The sequence below is a fragment of the Lipophrys pholis genome (genome assembly GCF_963383615.2).
Source record: "Lipophrys pholis genome assembly, chromosome: 15".
NCBI lineage: Eukaryota > Metazoa > Chordata > Actinopteri > Blenniiformes > Blenniidae > Lipophrys > Lipophrys pholis.
In genome coordinates, this window is record NC_137642.1 from 4,484,826 (window position 1) to 4,504,290 (window position 19,465).

At 42.7% G+C, this 19,465-nt stretch overlaps 1 protein-coding gene across 6 annotated transcripts in view; it reads left to right on the forward strand.

The window, feature by feature from the left end:
- The window catches only part of birc6 (baculoviral IAP repeat containing 6), a 122,750-nt gene that overhangs the window by 92,962 nt on the left and 10,323 nt on the right, over positions 1-19,465 (forward strand). For all 6 annotated transcript variants that reach the window (XM_080482079.1, XM_080482080.1, XM_080482084.1 and 3 more), the window contains 7 exons: positions 512-737; positions 1,882-2,027; positions 4,782-4,892; positions 6,454-6,671; positions 8,917-9,078; positions 11,837-11,914; positions 14,522-14,710. In XM_080482079.1, coding sequence (XP_080338205.1) covers positions 512-737; positions 1,882-2,027; positions 4,782-4,892; positions 6,454-6,671; positions 8,917-9,078; positions 11,837-11,914; positions 14,522-14,710 — 1,130 coding nt within the window. The remainder of the gene's footprint in view (positions 1-511; positions 738-1,881; positions 2,028-4,781; positions 4,893-6,453; positions 6,672-8,916; positions 9,079-11,836; positions 11,915-14,521; positions 14,711-19,465) is intronic.

A 19,465-nucleotide genomic window follows, 5' to 3' on the forward strand; every position in this document is an offset into this window, starting at 1 on the left:
TGATTAATCCATCAGTCAGGTATACTGGCATGAGTCCAAGAATGGTTTGTCCAGGAAGTGTCATTTATTTTGTCTGAAATCATGCTGGAAACACCATTTCCAACTTCAAAATGGGATCTGTCTAATTTCATGCTATCTTGTTGCTGTTTTTGCCATTAAGGATGGATCAAATCCTTTCTGAAATACCGTGCGTGTGCTCTGCTGCAGTGGTAAATAGTTCTTCTGCACATGTGCGAGTAGATGATCAATAAAAACAATGTTTCTTCCAGAGTGTCGTGACTCCCAGTTCATATTCTCCAGGGACTTGGTTGTTTTATTGTTGAGATCACCGCAATATCAATCCAACTTGGTGGTCTGTCCAAACGAACATCTGTGTACTCCCATTGTTAATATTTATAGCGTTTTGTTCTCTGCTACATCTGTCTGGTTTCATTACAAAAATAAAACCAACAGCGCTAACTCCTGGCCTGGCATGCTAACTACATAATTTTCTTGGTGCCCCCCTCTGCAGTTCTGGATATGGCTCGCCACGTGCCTCTGTATCGGGCCCTGCTGGAGCTGCTCCGGGCAATTTCCACCTGCACAGCCCTGGTGCCCCTGCTGCTGCCTCTGTCCGGAGACCCAGGCCAGGAGGAAGAGGAGGAGGAGGAGGAGGAGCACTCGGAGGGGCAGACTTCTGTTGGGATGCTTCTGGCCAAGATGAAGACGTGTGTGGACACCTACACCAATCGGCTCAGGTAAGACCCACTTTCATCTTGGAGTTAAGAAAGTCCTACTCATTTTACTTCTGCCTAAACCTTGCCGTATATATGAAGTCGAGTTAAATTCCCTGATCCTGCCGTGACCTCAGCAGCCTATAACCCGCTCTCTCCTCCTCCCCCCTCCACGTGACTGCTGAATCTTCACATCTTTATTTCCTGCATTAAAATGTACCCCGAGAGGGAAGCAGGACACATTGAGATGTAGCCACAGAGGTGGTCAGGGACACATCTCGCACTGTATCGCGCTTTATTATTGTAGGATGAAGGGGTAAAAGCAGTGGGGAAAGCCTTTACTCCGGATGAAGTCAAATCGCACAAACCACACTTACATCAGAAAAGATGCAAGCACACAGTCTCCAGATGAGTGAGCTCAGCAGCAGCACTCAGCCTCTTGACAACATGCTGTACTCAGGTTTACATACAGACACAGTGCATACATACATACATGACAGAGTGCCTGATTATGAATGATGTATCCGCACGGTAATTTTAGAAAAAGCCTGTCATGAATGTTGCAGCATCTGCTGCCAGCGTGGTTCATTTGAGGTGCCACAGCAAGGGAATTCACTGCTTTTTCTAAATGTTCTCCTAAATAGAAATCTGAAGCCACAAAACCTTTCAACCTTAACAATGAAAATAACTCGACTTTCCCGTTTATGTAAGAATAGTTTTTCCTATTTTACCATAAAACTGAAGTTGATGCTGACTTATTCTAAAATTCTTATATATTCAACATCTCTTTTTAACTCTCTGGTCATTTGAGCTCTTTTAGCAACTTTAGTAGGTTTGATTTAGCTATTTGAGAGAAATATTAGCTTTTACAACCAAATTAGCCACTTAGCAACTTTTCTTTCAGCAGGGTGTAACGCACAGAAACGCTTTATTTTTAATCTTTTAAGTAAGTCATCATTCTACAGCGATTTGAAACAATGGCACACCCAACTGATCTTTGCGATACAATTAATCAAACGGTACCAGACGGGTAGACTAATACTTTAATTTTGACCGACGGGCTTCCACATGTTCACTTATTGTTAGAATACGAGTGAAATGATTTGAACGGGATTTCTGGTATCCAGCACCACGGCATGGCTGACTTCATTACAACTGTGCTCTGCAGGTCAAAGAAAGATAAAAGCAAAGGCGTGGTGAAGACGGAGAGCTCCGACCCAGAGCCTGAGGGTTTGACTCTGCTGGTGCCGGACATCCAGAGGACAGCTGAGATCGTGTACGCCGCCACCACCAGCCTGCGACAGGCCAACCAGGGTAGGTATTCACACAGAGCAATCAAGCTGCAGCATTTTCTGGACAGCTGAAGACTCACAGCATTCTGTGCAGTAAAGTTTGAATTAAGATATCGAACTTTATTAATCCCACATGTGGAAATTCAGTCATCACAGCAGCTCAACATTGGACACATACTTAAAGACAGGCAGGATAGTTGCACACAAGAGAATAGACTACCGGTATGTATATATAAGTAGATAATTAGATGAATATATATGCACATATACACATGGAAATACAGGGGGGGGAGTATTCAGTAGTGTTAATATTTACAATATTTGCAGTGCAACAGTGCCAGGACAGTGGTATTAATCAGGGTTTTGGAATAATTCAGACACCTACGGCCAGGTGATGGAGCTAGGGTTGTGCCTCAGAAGTAATCCACAGATCAGCGTCTCGGTCCAGAGGAACCTGGAGGTTTTTGTCTCTGTGACTTGATGTAATGCCCTTCTTGGCTCTCCGGTAATACCCAACACATTGAGCACTGTAAATAAGCTGTAAACAACCTCTGCAGCCATTTCTACACAGCTCCAGTTACTGTTTCTTTTCATTGGCTTCCTCCATCCAAGTTTAGTTTAGCAGAACAATGTTGATCCCCTCAGCTGTGATCGACTGCAGCTCGACTATTTCACTCTTGCGGAGGAGGCCAATGGGCTCTTTCTGAAAGGTGAACTCAGCTTTCTGAAGCTCCAGATGACTGTGACTCTGAAGTTGGACCGTCTTGTGATCTCACTTTCCTGAGGTGTTGCTTGTCGAGGTTCTCCACAATCTTTCGTTCCTTCTGTGTCTTCAGAGACTCTGAAATGACTCGTGAGCTGTGTGGAGAAGATAAACTGTGTGTTAAAGCTGTGTGACGAGATTCAGACTTTGAAGAATTGTAAAGGGCAAAGTACACATGTCGCAGCTCGTTCAGGACACGAGCAAAAAAAATGAAAGAGAAAGAAAGAGGACTCTGGGAGTGAGTCATTAGTCACTTTAAGAAGGCAGCCCCATAAATAAAATGTCCACAGCATGATGAAACATTACACCACCCCCATTACCTTGTTGCAACACAGTACACAATATTAATTATCCCCCACCCTCCCATTCCTCCCAGCGCGTTCCAGTGAATCCTTATGCTCTGTCCAGGCAAAACGGCCATTTAACTGATCACATAGGTTGGGCGCTGACTATTAAATGTGATGGAAGTGTGCGCAGGAGGTAGGGGCTATGGCTAAAGATCAATGTCATGTCACTTCATGTAAAAAAAAAAATCCATATCACAATGTCCCCAGTAGTCACACATCATGCAGAGGTGGACCAAGTGCTGCCTGACAAACGTCTAATCATTTAATTAGTGCAAGCTTAAAAAAATATCTCTGGGTGAAGTCATAATCAAACAGCAGGAGCTGAGTATTGACAAAGAGAGGAAGAGATTCCTCTAAAGCATCAGGTCAACTATTACTGCAGTCCCTTAATCCCTGACGGTCTTCTGGAAGAGGTTTCTGTCCTCTGAGTGGCTCTCCTTTACTGGACTTTACCAAATGATTTAATATCACTCAAAGTGAATAATCTAATACTCCTGATTTAGCTCAAAGCAATCAAGACCTACATAGGCTTTAACGTATGTATCTAATATCTAGATATTGGTTCACATATTACCATTAACCAGACCCAATATCTACTGATGAAGTCACATTTTATCAATGTGGCTTTTTCCAGGCTGAACTTATCATGCTCCTGCTTACTTTAAGTACTAGTTAAGAGTACCAGTGGTTACAATGTTACACTGCGCTGCTTTTGGTTGTTTCTGTATGTCAGAAGAAGTCGCAGTCTGTGATTGAACTGTCGACAGCTTTTTCAGAGATATAAGCAGCAGAAAATGGTTTGTCACTACAGTCAAATTGGTTCTGGGTTCTTGGGTTTTTGATCTCCAAAAAGTTCACAAGGTTCACAATCTTTAGCCTTGTGATCCGCAGTATTGAACATGTTGGATTGGACTTACTGTATTGTACTTCACCTGACTGTGTTTATTTATCTCCATTGTGCTTTGATCGAACCGAAACTTTTCTGACATCGTTTATCTGTCTCGCTACGACAGTTTCTCTCAGGCCCCGTTTACACAAACATGTTTCAAGGCAAAATGCATCGTTGTGTGTTCGTTTCAGAAAAGCTTTGCGTTTACACAACAGCATTTGCAAAACTGCAAAAATGTCTTGATAGTGAGTGCTGTTGTTTTTTGTAGTAATAAAACCACATGCGCACAGAGAACAACATGCTGTAAACACTAACAATGGGAGTAAACGGACATTCGTATGGACAGACCACCAAGGTGGGGTGCTAATATCGGGGACTCAACTTTAAAACTAGCAGGTCCCAGGGTAATATGGATCCATCTGCTCACGTATGTACAGGAGAACTATTTACTACGGCCATGGTGAGCAGTCGGAGCATCTCCGCCATCTACACAGAGGTGAACCCTGAGAGTTTTCAAATAGTATAATACTTTTTCGAAAAGTTCCACCTTAGGAGCGGTTCTCAAAAAGTTGTCTTTTACGTTGCTCCGACCACCTTGTCGTGTAAACGAACACCCAAAACACAAAAGTCTTGCGCTTTCACTTGACACGTTGTATTGTGAACAGGCCCTCAGTTAACCCATCCAGAATACCACAAAGCTCCATCAACAACTGAACAAGTAGAAAGGAGCTGTTTGAAGCGCAGTTTGTTAACTCTGTTTGAATTTTGCCTCCCCAGAGAGGAAGCTGGTGGAGTCTTCGAGGAAGGTCTCCAGCCGGCCCAAACCGCTGTCCATACTGCGCTCTCTGGAGGAGAAATACGTTGCTGCTATGAAGAAACTGCAGTTCGGTGAGTTTTGTGTTCCTCAGACCGCTTCCATTAAAAGTCCAGCATTGTTTGTGTGGACTTCCTCTGAAAGGGAACCAGAATCAAGTGTCTTTCCCATGCTGCTCATCCCTTTTGTTTTGTCCATCACTCTCCATTCAGCCGTGTCACCATTCATTATGCTGCTTTTGCTGTCCTGCAATTGATTTTGTAAGCGGCTTGATGGCTGAAGTAATTGCAAGTGACTTGACTGTAAACAGAGTTGTTTCACAGCATTAGAAGAAAGCTCAGACAGTCCGGGCCTTCATATGTATGCAGCCAAGGAGAGCATCCCTCATCCCCCTGACTCAAGATAAATATAGTCAGAGTGGACACATTTCTCAAGCTAAACTCTCTATTAGCTAAACGCAAAGACAAACTACGCTGTGAATCTTATGTGTTTGTTTAATGCATTTGAAGTCTCCATGGCAATCGCACCACACTGTCTTCTTCAACTTCTAGACATTTTTAACATGTTTTAACATCTCATTGAGCTTAAAAGGTAGACAAAAAGCAGAACAGAAGTTTATCTTATTTTATTCTCACGATCATAGACGTTTCAGTTTTCTTTTCTGTTGCTAAATGTCGATGTTGTTCACTAATGATGCTGAAGCCAAAAGTTAAAAAGTCCTCAGACGTCAATAAGCACTTGCTACTCCGAAATGTTGTAATATTGTATTTGAGAATAGTTTAGGGATTCCTAAAGAACACTGTACTTTATATTTATCTTCACTTTTAAATGATTTTGAATTCAACCAGCTTGTTAGCCAGGTATGCTACCATTTCTAGCTTAGTTTGGCTGGACTTTCTCTTACTGACTTCTGCTGAAGGAGCTGACACTTCTGCCATTTCTGTGTGTTTTAATATTTGTGTCAATGCATTTACTGAAAACAAAGAAAAACGTGTTTACTATTTGTAATATTCCTGTTAGCTAATGTTTTTAAGGAGTCATCCAAGGAAAGGGAAAATGATGAGAAAACTGAATATTTTAGACCTTATCCCTGGATTATGCTGTGTGTATTAAGAGCCTTTTGAAGCCTTTAATTAGGGTTTAGGATTTTATATTCTGCTAAAGTTCAAGGCTCTTAGCTGCGTGCAGGACTCTGGAGATTCAACACAAACACAGTTCATAAGATATTGTTAGATTCTTAACAACACATGTTGCCTCCAGTGGAAAATTGATTCAGCACCAGATAATCTGAGTCCTGTGATCAAAGTCAGAGATGCCATCTGGTGTGAAGTGCTAATGCTAATGATCGGGAGTCCATCAATGTGGCTCTTCACATCATTTTAAAATCTTGCCACAGTTCCTGGTATAGTGTGAAGATCTATAAGCAGAAGATGCTCAGTTTGGAACTGTTATGTCTTGATAACACCAGAGGATCTATTAACACCACGTGTTTGTTTCAAACCTGCTAAAACAACATGAAGCATATTTCTAGGAACAAACCTTTTATATGCCACCATATTTAGACTTTTGGATCCATTCTTAGTTGGTATACATGGTGCAATGCAATGTCCTGACTCCTGTCCCCTCCCCGTGCAGACACCTTCGAAATGGTCTCGGAGGACGAGGATGGGAAGCTGATGTTCAAGGTTAACTACCACTACATGTCTCAGGTGAAGAATGCCAGCGACACCAACAGTGCAGCCAGGTCTCGCCGCCTCGCACAGGAGGCCGTCACCCTGTCCACCTCTTTGCCTCTGTCTTCCTCGTCCAGCGTCTTTGTTCGCTGCGATGAGGAACGCCTGGACATCATGAAGGTAACGTACCACGCTGGCTCCACCACTCACATGACTTTGCTGTCTCTTCAGGGAGTGTCGCAACCAATGATGCATTAAAGAAAACATTGAAAATGTATAAACTGCAGCTAAAAATGCAATGATACAGAAATAAGACTATTTCTTAGGAATAAAATATTTTTTAGTAGTTTGCTTATAAAGAATAGGTCAAGTGCAGGGTGGCCAACTCTATTCCTAGAGAGCCCCTGTCCTGCATGTTTTAGCTCTCTCCCTGCTTCAACACACCTGAATCTAATGAATCTGTCATCACCAAGCACCTACAGACAGCCAGTAATGAGCCTGTCAATGCAGTCAGGTGTGTTGAAGCAGGGACAGAGTTAAAACATGCAGGACAGGGGCTACAGGGCTGGGCTCTACTCGACCTGCTCTTTTAATTATGAGTGTCAAGATTTTTACTCTTCGACTTCATTATAGCCAAGTTATTACAGTATTGGCTGTAGAGAAAAACATCATTTCAATCAGCTGTTTGAATTCAATGATATTCTGGGGAGCTGATTTTCACCATGCATGCACACTGCACTGCAAATCCAACTGGTGTTATATTACACGTCTGCTGTGCTGCATATAGTAACAAAGCAGCATACGAGTGTGATGGAGCTGTTTGGTCTGTACATACAGGAACCTCCTGATCAGTAGAAGTAGGTGAGGCTGCGTCACCGCTGCCATGAGGACGGTGTGTAGTGTCTTCCTACCACAGGACCCATCACTGGCAGCTCTTACTCATTCCCCTGGTGACATTTAATAAATGGCTCTCTCCCCACAAGCTGATTAATGGCAAAGTCTCCTTCATTAAATGTCAAAATCCTCATCTGTTTAAGTGGAATTTGGCAGCAGAACATTGCAAGTGAAGGCATGCCGTCAACTTAAGTCGAACCGGAAATGCATAACACAACACACTGTACTAGTACAGCTGTAACCACAGAAACATGTGGAATGAAGCTGAAGTGTGGCAGCTGGCTGAACCTGTGACTGCAGAGATAACTGTTTGGCTCAGAGCTGCAGGTGTGAAGACCTCATGAAATGAAAAATACATGTACAAGTACATCTTTGAATAGCAGCTCTAACTGGCCACACTGTTTAATTCTGATTCACCGTGATGTTGTTTTGTGTTTTCATGATTTTGTGAAGAATGGTGGCTCAGATTCTGACTGATCACACCGTGTGTCCAGTCAGAACTGCCTCAGAGTTCGACCAGTTCAATGACCACACAAGACGCTGGTGTGGCTTTTCTGTTCTCCCTGCCTCCAGGTGTACTACGCAGATCCATCTAGAACTCTACAAGTTACCACTAACCTGATTTCAGTCATTGATCCTAAACTATACAGACCAACTGGTATTCTTTGGACTTCGTTGTTTTCCAACCTGAGAAACCTGCAAACCTTTTGTTTTGGCTGGTTTATGAAAAGCATTTAATCTGTATATCCGATCTTATCAGGTTGTTTGATCTAAGACGTTCCCATTCTGTTTAGACTTTGAAAACAGACTTCAGTCAGAATGACGAGTCCTTGTGGATGTAGCTTGTGTTAGCACAGCTTCTGTCTCTTTGTTCTACACTTATTTTTGGAGGACACGGCATTCTTCCCTGTTAAACCATGGCCGTATATCCGTCGCCCGTGAAGTCTAAATATTGTGTCAAGCTGCCTGTGCAGATTAGGTGATCCGGAGTCGCAGCCAGTTAGTGCGGCTGTCAGCAGCAGAGACCCTGATGCCACAGAGCAGATCCTCTTTTTGTCCTCCTCTTCAAAGTTCTTTCATTCATTAATCATGCAGAATGCTTTCAGCACAAAGGCACAATGTCAGGACACGATCCCCTCTTAATAAAGTCTTTGCCTCAGTCTCACTCGAAATTTGTAATCACAGCTGGCACGTGGTCCGCTTCAAAATGAGCTAAAGCTCTATCTCTGTGTCGTAATGGAGCTTCAACTCGAGCTACGTTAACAACTCCTTCCTACTTAAGACATGAAGCTACCATGATGTTGTTGCTGTGCTTGAATGCGGTTCTCCAAGGGGAAAAACCCTTTTAAACCCTTGTTTAAATACATAATCTAATCTCTGTCAGTGAGGAAGAAAAGCATATCACATTGTTGAGGCTGAGAAGACGACCTGTTCTGTTTTTCTTTGTTCTAATCACCTCCTTTATTTATTTAACCATACTCCTATAGTTAATAACTATGTATTAAAGCTTCACGTCTCTTTGTGTCTGCAGGTGCTCATCACGGGTCCCGCCGACACCCCGTACGCCAACGGATGCTTTGAGTTTGACGTGTATTTCCCCCAAGACTACCCCAACTCGCCTCCTCTGGTCAATCTGGAGACCACCGGCGGACACAGCGTCCGCTTTAACCCAAACCTCTACAACGATGGCAAAGTAAGTCCAAAAAACGTTGTTGTCATTCTGGAAGTAAAGCTCAAAATAATCAGTGGTGTTTCCTCTGACCTGGGGTTCAGGTTAATCTTCCTATCATACTGCAGATGCTATATTTATGAGAGTGGGCGTGTCCCTCAACATTTAACTTCAATGTGTTGTTTATTTAGACTGTAGAGCGTTTGGAGAGAGAGAGTTTTTAGGGAGAGATGAAATCTTTTTGACACAAGATAAAGCCTTGTCACTGAGGCTTTGCAGGATGTTCTTGCTCTTGACTTGTTCCAAGTCTGTTTAGCTCCACGAAGGTTGATCTGTGATAATGAGGTTAATGGTCATGCCTGACAGAACCGCAGAAACATGAATTTATGGAATGCACTCGTGCCGTTACAGTGAGGAATTAATATTCCAACACAAATCCCTCTCACACAGGGGGCGGAAAAGAACTCGATGGAATATATAAACTAAAACAAGAGCAGAGAGGACGCTCTGCCCAAAACGTCTGTGCCCTTATAAAGTGTAATTGAGTGACCACAATGCTGTCAGTTGTCCGTTGAATTATTATTGTTTAATCTCACAAAGTTACGCATTGACAGTCTGATATTTTCTACATTCCATCCTGGCTTTTGCTGTGGCAGCAGTGTTGCTTTTAACGTGGATGATGATTGAATTCTTTATACATTTTTCATCTGCTCCTCAATTACGTAAGCTGCTCTGAAGGTTTGTGATTGGTCAGACATTGCAAACTCCGCCCCTTTTATGTGACCGCACAATGACCAAAATGGGAATAGACTGCTTTGTAGTAACGCTTATCAGGATCACAAGTGTCTGCATAAGTTAACCCAAATAACGGAGAGATATCCTGGGTATGTTAAGCCCAGTTTGTAGAATAGCCTTCAGGGCCACAGCCTTTGTTTGAGGTAATCTGGAGGTACAACAGGTTGGGATCTACTGCCTCAAGCAACTTATTACATAGGCTAAAGAAAAATCTTCTTTTTTTTTTTTATGTCTCATTTGGATCAAGTGTAAGACTAAATCTTTATGGAGCTCTCGCTTGAATTTGTCATTGCATCCTGTTGTGATAGCAAATGTGAACAAGCAACCGAAACCTGAGAAATCAAAAAGTTTTTAATGTTTCACACTGTTCTGTGTGCAATACATTTATTTATTCTGTCCAATTAATAACTTTCAACCCTGTCACCACCACCTAATCATAAAATAGGTCACTGTCATTATCTTGTTCTATTATTGTTAGTGGTTTTTAATATTTATTATTATTTATTGTATTCTTTATTACTGTCCCTTGATGCTGCAACATTGAACATTTCCCCTACTGTGGGACAGTAAAAGATTATTTTATCTTAAATAATAAAATTATTAAATTCAGCTGCTTTCCTGGTTTCCAAGAAATGTCCAGTCTTCTAAATTGTAGTCACGTAACTTAAAATCCAACCAGAATTCCAGTTTCTGTTTGTATTGAAAAATAATCTGAACCCTTTTACAAACTGTTTCTTTTCTTTTTCACTGTTAAATGTGTTTTAGCAGATGTTATTCAGTGAAAGGTTTCAACAGACAGACTGAAATGCTGAGCTTCTGGTAGCAGACGTGTCCCATCTGAAAACAAATGTGTTGCAATAAGAAATCGAAGCAAATTAATGAACTAATTACTGTAGTTACGAGGAAATGGACTTTCCCGCCAAATCCAATAATTCATGAATAATATAAACTCCACTGGTGGTCCACATACCTTTTTATTCTGACTGAATTACAAACCGAAGGTGACAGGTTCTAATATTGGCTTTGTCATCACAATAAGACGTTAAAAGTTATTTTGCTTGAACTTTGAGTGAAATCTCTTCCAGGGTTTGAGAGTGTTGGTGTACAATCAGATCTGGGCGTTAAAATTAAGTGGCGCAGGTCTGTGAGAGGTCCAGTTTCCTTGTTAAACCTGACATACGGCGGCAGGTATCCCTCCAGATTTCCAGCAGACATGTTTGAATATGTTCCACTCCTACACCGCCATCCTGGCTCGGGTCCATCCAGAAGTTGGGGTCAAAGTGTTGAAGTTCAGCCCATCAGCTGTGCCTCATTAGGCACCCGCTGACAGTCCACATATATTTCCATAATGGGCCCTGACAGCTGCTGTAAGAAATTCCCGGGGCTTCCCACACTGATCAGTGAGGCCAGACAGAAGCGAGCTGCCAAGCAGCCACTCAGAGGCTTGATGGATTTCAAGAAGCTTGTTATCCAGGTTTGAAGGCCCAGCTGTGAGCCACGCAACTCGTTCGAATAGCATCGGCACAGTAATGTGAAGCATCTGCAATGTTAAACAGGCAAATAAATCCCTGGAAATAGCAAACACTGCAGCATTAATCAGTGCTAAGTAGGACTAAAGACTTTGCTGTGTGATGCATTTCCCTTCACAACTCTAACTCCAGCAGCTTCTCAAGCGTTTTCTAACGAGTACCACCTTAGAACATGTTGTTCAAAGCAGCAGCATTAAGACATCCAATCATATTCGCAAATGTATGTTTTTGGGCTCATAAAATGCTGTGCCGTGTGGATGATCAACCAAAAATGATGCGTGTACGTGAAACGCCGTTGGCGTGTAGACAGGCCCTCAAACTGGCTTGAAATACTGATCAGATCTGGGACGCATTCATGTAACAGCTGGACCGTTTCTTTTCACTCAGACGCTCGAAGTGTAAGAAGGAAGTCACTGGACTCACCTGAGTGTAATTTCTGTGCGTCTTTTCTTCTTTAGGTGTGTTTAAGCATACTCAACACATGGCACGGGAGACCGGAGGAGAAGTGGAACCCACAAACCTCAAGCTTTTTACAGGTGAGAAGCAGATCCATCACCTGTCTGAATTGATCAGCGGCGCCGTCGTCTGAGTCTTTGTGTCACGGCTGTAGTTTATCACCATCCTGTCATTACACCCGGGGAGCTCCGTATTAATGGGCCGGGAGCCTGGACAGCTGACATGAGGGATCCTTTTTGAAGTGGAGTTATTATTTTACTTGGGAGGCGGTGTGTGGGTGTTAATCAAACCAAACACAAACTGCTATCGTCTGAGCCTCCAGGTTGTGCCTGCTTACACACATCACTCATGTTGAAGTCACAACAAGTCGGCTTCAATCGCTCGCTCAGCCAAGATGCCGTCTGATTTCTTTTTTTTATCGCGTTTGATTTAGCCCACAGAGTTTGGTAGTCGCCGCTTTTATGATGAAACGTTCATTCATTCATTCTTTCATTTTATACCTGATCATCTGGAAATGTGTGAATGCATGTCTTTAACAATAATCCACACCCAAAAGAACTTCCATTTCCATACATGTACCAAGTGCTTTCAATTTGTAAATCTCTGGTGCGAGTTTATTTACAAAAACCTTGAAATATCAAACTCCACACAGAAAATCCTCATCCTGAAGTCGAACTCAGGTTTTTCTGACTGTGCTGCTTATTGCACTCCACCTCCATCGAGAGACATTCGGGGTTCAGAGCTTTGGTCAAACACACTTTCTGAGTGCTAGTCACATACTCTCCATTCTAAAGTAACTTTTGACCGGTTAGTGTCAAAATAAATAAACCAAACAAAACATTTTTTTTGCACAAGTCAGGAGATAAATCTGACAGTGGAACTGGAACTCCGTTGTGTGAGCCTCTTGCCCTCGTCCATCTGCAGCGAGTGGATGTGAAGTTTTTTTTTAACCATTCTCTTTTTACCTTACATGCATTTCATGCCAATGTTACTGTCTATCTTAGGTTCATCTCCACCGATATTGATTGGACGCTTCTCTGAGCAAGCTGCATGTTTTTCTTGTCTCTTTGTGAGAAGTTTGAGTAAAAAAATGCAAAAGACTTGTTACTCTAAATGACATACCCAGACTCTACTGCGCAAAATATTTGAATGCCTTTCAGTAGCAGTCCGGTCACTTTCCCACCAAAAAGCATGTTTATATGAAATGTTGCTCCCAGGTGAAGAAGTTGCTGTTTTTATGCATTTTCTTTAAGCACGGGGATAGTTTACTCAGTTTCCCCAGTTTTCACAGGTTCATACATCATTTATGGAAAGTATTTAGGGGTTCTGAATGTGTGCAATAGGTTATAGGTAACATAATGGGACCTCTGAGGATCCACAGCAACGTGTGGACTCATGGACCGCACGTCGATACACACCTCCATCATTATTTGCTTGTTTGTCATGCACAGACTTGCTTTCATTTTCTATAGATATTGATCTATCAAGCGAGGCATAGCCCTTGGAAATGGATCTCTCCATTCCAGTACTTTCCCCTCCCTTTTTTAAATAATTACCTCATTTGCAGGGTTGGAGGGTGAATAGAGATGTCTCCATTGATTATCATTCCCGTTAGCGCGTTGTGGATCAATGAGGGAAAATAAAGGGGGCTGAGCTGGAGACCTGAGAGTAGGCTGGAATCAAGCTGGAGTGGAATCAGGCAACCCGGGTTTAAGACCAGCTCCACACGGCTGTTGAAGGTCATTGCTGTCTGCTGGATGGATTCTCAAGTTCATCCAGCCCCCGTGACGCCGGGGCCAGCAGGCAGGCCTCCAAGCCCGGCTTCGTCATTGTTGGTGATGTAGTAGTTTGGAACGGACAGGGCTTTGCAGGAGGACGTCCTCGGTCTCCTTGAGACAGACTGAGGCATTAATCGAGCTGTTAATAAAGATATATTGTAGGCAGTGTCTTTATGAGGCCAAAATATTCCTTTGGTTTTGTCAGACTCTTTCCGTCACTGCCAAGATCATTTCACAGGCTTTGGATGTTCTGGATGCTAAGAGGGAACATCCGGCTAATTCACCAATAGATCGGGCTCACGCCTGGAGATAATTATTGGATTGCAGTTTGTATTATCTTGAATGTTGTCCTGGGAACAGTATCTATTTACACATGCAGACTGCATGGTTTTGATAAAATATCTGTAGAGTGTAAGAAATGCATCACTACTTATGCAGATGATGTTGCAGAATAAATCTACACTTTTGGACATCTAAATTTAAAAGAGTGTGCAGCACAAACAGTCTTGAATCCTCCATTGTTGTTTTGATCTACTCAAACATGGAGAAAAAATACTGACTGCTACCAAAGTATTGGGCATTTCAAAACAGTTGCATTCTGGTACAAAAAGGTGCTTTATTCAAAGACCTGAATGCCCAAACGCTGGGAAAGTTGATAGTTTTCACATATAAGCATGACATTAGAGAAGTATGTCCCATTCTGTTTTTCTCTGCATCCCTGCCAGTCTTTTCCTTTGAAAGGCCGGAGACTCCCTTTTTTCATTCGGTAAATATTGCAGTGAAGCAAACAAATGAAGATATGAGCTACTTCCTGAGCTGTCCTCTAAGTTGTTGTAAGTTTTCTCAAGTATGCACTGGGACACTCCTGTAACGCCACTTTCTTCTCTCCCTCCTTTCACCCGGGTCCAGGTGCTAGTGTCGGTGCAGTCCCTCATCTTGGTGGCTGAGCCCTACTTCAACGAGCCGGGGTACGAGCGCTCCCGTGGGACCCCCAGCGGCACCCAGAGCTCACGAGAGTACGACGGAAACATCCGGCAGGCCACAGTCAAGTGGGCCATGTTGGAGCAGATGCGCAACCCGTCACCCTGCTTCAAAGAGGTAGGAGGTTTTGCTCCACCAACACTGGTGTCTGTTGAGAAAAGTGACAGATGGGTTTCCAGGACAGGCCGTTTCTGGTTGAACTGATCTGTGGTGTCATTTGCTCCGGGGTCGGTTCCTTGAAGTCAAGTTAAAACTATTCATTCATTATAAACAAATCTCCATCTTTGTTTTTAGGAGTCTCAGGGACGACGATGTTACTGACACATTTCATTACTGATTGTTTCATGGTGCACATGCTGCATCTCGTCTTGTGGGAAAGAGTCTGAATCAAAAAAGTTTTGTTCTTTCACTTGGAGTTTAGTCTAAGATTTAAATGTGGCTGATTGAACCTCAGTTTGGGTTGATCCTCTGTGAAACGGCACACTTTCTATTTTTTAACCTCTGCATCTAGTGTTCTGAAGTACTATGAAATATTTCAAGTCACAGCTGTTGTTGTGACCTTTGCTGTTGTTTCAGATGGTAAAGGTTTGACATGTAATTGGATCACCAATCGAAACCAACCTTATACGTTGTCATGTAGTCAAAAACAAAAGCTTTCCGTTTACCTTAACCTGCTGACCAACACTGAACTCGTCCCAGTGCAACTGGTTTGGGCCTGTGCTGAGGAGACATGGGGGCTCCATCTCTCTGAAGGAGGATGACATGTTGGTGTAACCGCATAGGAGGCCAGATGGAGGCAGATGATTTGACCATGGTCTTTATAAATTGTCCCCAAAATATAATGCATGTATTCAAAGTTGTTTAATTACAATCTTCAATAACTGTTTGGGATTTTAGTATTGTCCCAGCTTGAGTTCCGGTAACTTCCTGAAGCTGATCTTGAATGACGAGCTGTATTTTCTTCTCAGAGCTTAAGCATGTCAAACTAGCCTAGTTCTCGATAACGTTCACAGATGACATTCTCTACTTATTAGCACACATTCCAGGGAAACACAACAACAATCTGTAGTGTGAAGAACGTTGTGCAAACTGCCACATTTCTTCAGCCCCACTCCAGGAGCTCTGCAGAAGCATCATTCTGTTGATGTAATATTTTTTTGTTAAAATTTTCTATTGTTTTCCTCTCACTATGCTCAATGCGAAGATCCAGTGAAATGGAGAATTGTCTTGAAGATGTATTGGCAACACACCTGCTTCCTTCCTCTTTCCCTGGTCTTCAGTCCAAAAAGCTCAACCACCTCCTCCTCTCCTCCCCGGGGGCACTTTAGAATACATTCCCCTCTTATTAATTTCTTGCTGGATGCCATCGTCTGGAGGTTGTCCCACCGCTCCCCCCCTCTCCTCCTCGTGGTGTTTTCCCGGCGATCCTTTAAATGGCCCGTGGTGAGAGGGATAGCGCCGGGGAAGATAACAATCTTTCAGCTTGCTCATCCAGAGCAGACTCATTCAGAAATGTCAGGAAAAAGAGGAGAATGAGAGCGCGGGGGAGGGCTGAATGGAGAAGGCGAAGGGAGGAAAGTGGTCCAATCACCTTGATAAGGCTTCATGAGAGAAAAAACAAGTGGGGGGGAGGGCATGGTGATGACGTGAAGTCGAGCACGAGGCCAGTTTCAAGAGTCTCGCCTTTGTAATGGGAAAGCTTCATGTCTCTTTCTCAAATGAATTAGTTGTTCAGCTACAGAAATATACATGATAAAGATTTTTTTTTAAATTAGCAGCGTTAAAGATGGAGGGTCAGGTGATGGCGGCGGAGTGATCGTTCTTGTAGCTCTTCTCCACTCGGCAGCAGTTGATGGTTTATCCTGATAATGCCCTGACGACATAGGCTTCTTCATTAACGGACATTGTAGACTGTGTCACTGGAAAACACTGGAAAGCCGGAGTCGCTTCACAGTATGGGAAGAACAAGAGGAAATATACACAAAAAGACACAAACCCGGTAACTGAGGAGACGCACAAGATGGCGACCGGCCGGAGCCGAACACCTGGGCCGGCCTCTATCCAGCGCTTGCCAAGGCACTTATCATAATGACTGCAAATATTATCAAGTGATTGATGAAAAACTCCGTCCCCGAACCGAGACTGTTAACAAGCTCGCTGCGGGCTGAAGTCCACGGTGTTGGATGAAGCTGAGGTCAGGTTATTAGTCACTGGGAAGTTGGCTGAAGCTTCCAAGCCGAGGATCCTGTCACTGGGAAAGCCGGTTAGCGTCCTGACAGAGACGTGGCCGAGAACTACAACAGATGGCTCAGCAGTCAGCTCCTCGGTCTAGTGGAAGGCACAGAGGGGACACGGTGGAGTGTTTTGAGACATGGCCGCCCCGTGTCCTTAAACCAGAAACTAAAGCCAAGTAGGAAGGAGAGCATTGGACCCTCGCACCGACTCCGAATAAGAGACCCAGACCTGTGTTGCTACACAGACCTGTGTTTCTGTTGTGAGGAGCCTTTTGTCATTTTGAACATATTGTTTAACACACAGCCAGTTTTCTCTCTGATATGTGGTTGAAAGGTGTTTGTATTGCGAGTAGCCCCTATTTATCGGTGATTGGCCCTTAAGGGGTTTTTTTCCCCTGAAGCTCCAGAAAAGGTGGTGCATGATGTGCTGAAACTCCCTCTTTCAGTCATAAAGTTTGCAGGCCTGTGATTATAATTACGAGATGGATGCTTGACTGATCCTGAATAAAAGTGTTGAGGACGTGAAGGTTCTTCACAAACGTTCTGAATCTCTATCTGTAGTTTGATGCCTTGTGGAAATGAATGGATGAGTGATTCATATTTCTTCCGAGTGAAATTGAAATGTGAATTTTTATTTAAATCGCAGGCGTAAACTCAGTCTATCAATTTGCAAATAAGTAGTAAAAAAGTTTAGTTGATGACCGTTGACTTCAGTAGTCAAATTGACAAATGAGGCCGTCATAGCTTTTAGTAATTAACATTAATTCAGCCAGTTGGCCAAAATAATTAATGACACTGGCCGTGCCTTCTGCATACTGATTAGAACCGGGAACGGAGCTACTCAGCTCGATGCACACTGATCTATGCCTCAGATTAAAAACCGTGCTCACAAACCAGTGTTCAACCACCGAGACGCGATGGACGGCTGCAGCGCGCTCGAGGAGTCAGCTATTGATTCATAATGTTCTGGTTCTCGCTGCATGCTGTTTAATTTAACTGAGCAACACCCAGTGTGCTACAACCAGTTTAAATCTGCTCAACCAGTTTGATGTTTGTCCAGTGAAGCTAACAAGCTGGCTAATGTAAACGGATTTACTGATTTTATAACTTACCATTGGGGCTCCAGTTTAACCATTAAACATTTCAATACTATTCCTTTTGTTTTTATTTCTTGTTTGGGGATTTTTACCTTCACATATTAGTGCTCCTCCTCTTGCGCCGTATTGCACCAGCTGTGGCTGCACTTTGTTTCTGTCCCTGTTCCATCAGGCTGCCACACAGCTGTATTTCACAGTTTGTTGTTTTTAGTCATTTTTTTCTTGAGCTCTTATTTTTGTGTAAAGCAAATTTTGAGCTTTAAATTTGAGAAGTCATGCTAAACAACATGCAAACGAACTAGTCTTGATTTTAAAGAAAACTTTTAGCAATCCTCAGTTGTTTTCAAGTAAAAAAGCTCTTAATCAAAGAGCAATAATAAACAATAACTTCCATGACATAAAGTCTGGGTCCGCTCCAAGATACCAGGATGTACAGAACAGTGATATAGTTATACTAAAAAATATATGATAATGTTCATTATTTTTGAAAAATTTTCCCCCTTTTAATCCTGTTGTCGTGTGCTTGATTTCTTATTTCCCGTTGAACCCGTCTCAGTGAGAATTCTACCAGCTAATGTTTTCCTGTAGCATGTTTGTTTTGATAAACACACTTCACATACACACAGCACAGACGTATCAAGACTTTTCACACTTATTCAGGAATTGAGCGTCTTCAGTTTGGTTGTACTTTCAGCTGTTCATTCCATGAGTGGGAATATTTTGAGCATTTCTGCGTTTGTAACCAGCAGTTTGTGTGTATTCTCGTTCAGAACGTAAAAATGAGACTAAAGTCAGAACAGCTCCTTTCCGTCATACAGCTCATTTGTGAAGAGGATCTTGACACCAGAAGACCTGGACGGGACCTAACGGGACTCTGTACCCCGGCGAAACTCACACATATGCAGATATCGAAATTCAGATTCTGTTATTTCCTCACAGTTTGACTTTTAGCGCCTTGACGAGGACAACCTTTTGCAAACATGCAGCTTTTGACTAAAGTCTTGATATTAACCACCAAAACCTTGCTGTTTCATGCAGTTTGAGGTCACCGGTTGTTTTTAATCACAATTTCTTCACCACTGCAATTAAACTGGGGACGAAAAACCAAGACATTTCCAAAAAATCGAGAAAGCTGCCACATTACTCTGTATGAGGGTTTTATATCCTAATTCATTAAAATCTCACCTTGCGTAAAATGTAACCTGGACAATATAATTAAGGATGTATTTCCTGATTTTGATTCATCGCCTGCATCTCTTTATCTGACTAGAGGTTGTGGATCTTCGATCCCAGCCGACTGGGTGAAGGTACGGTACAAGCTGAACATGTGAAAACATACAAACGCCACACAGAAAGCCCACCAAGCCAAAACTACTGTGGAATAAATAGAATAATTGAACTATATGATGTTGATGTGGGATTTGTACTTCCAAGTAACAATGCATGGAAACAGATCTTATTGATTACTGTCTTTTGCAATATTTACATTGGAAATGTTGATGTTGTGATGAGAATCTATTTCTCCACTAACTACTAAACCA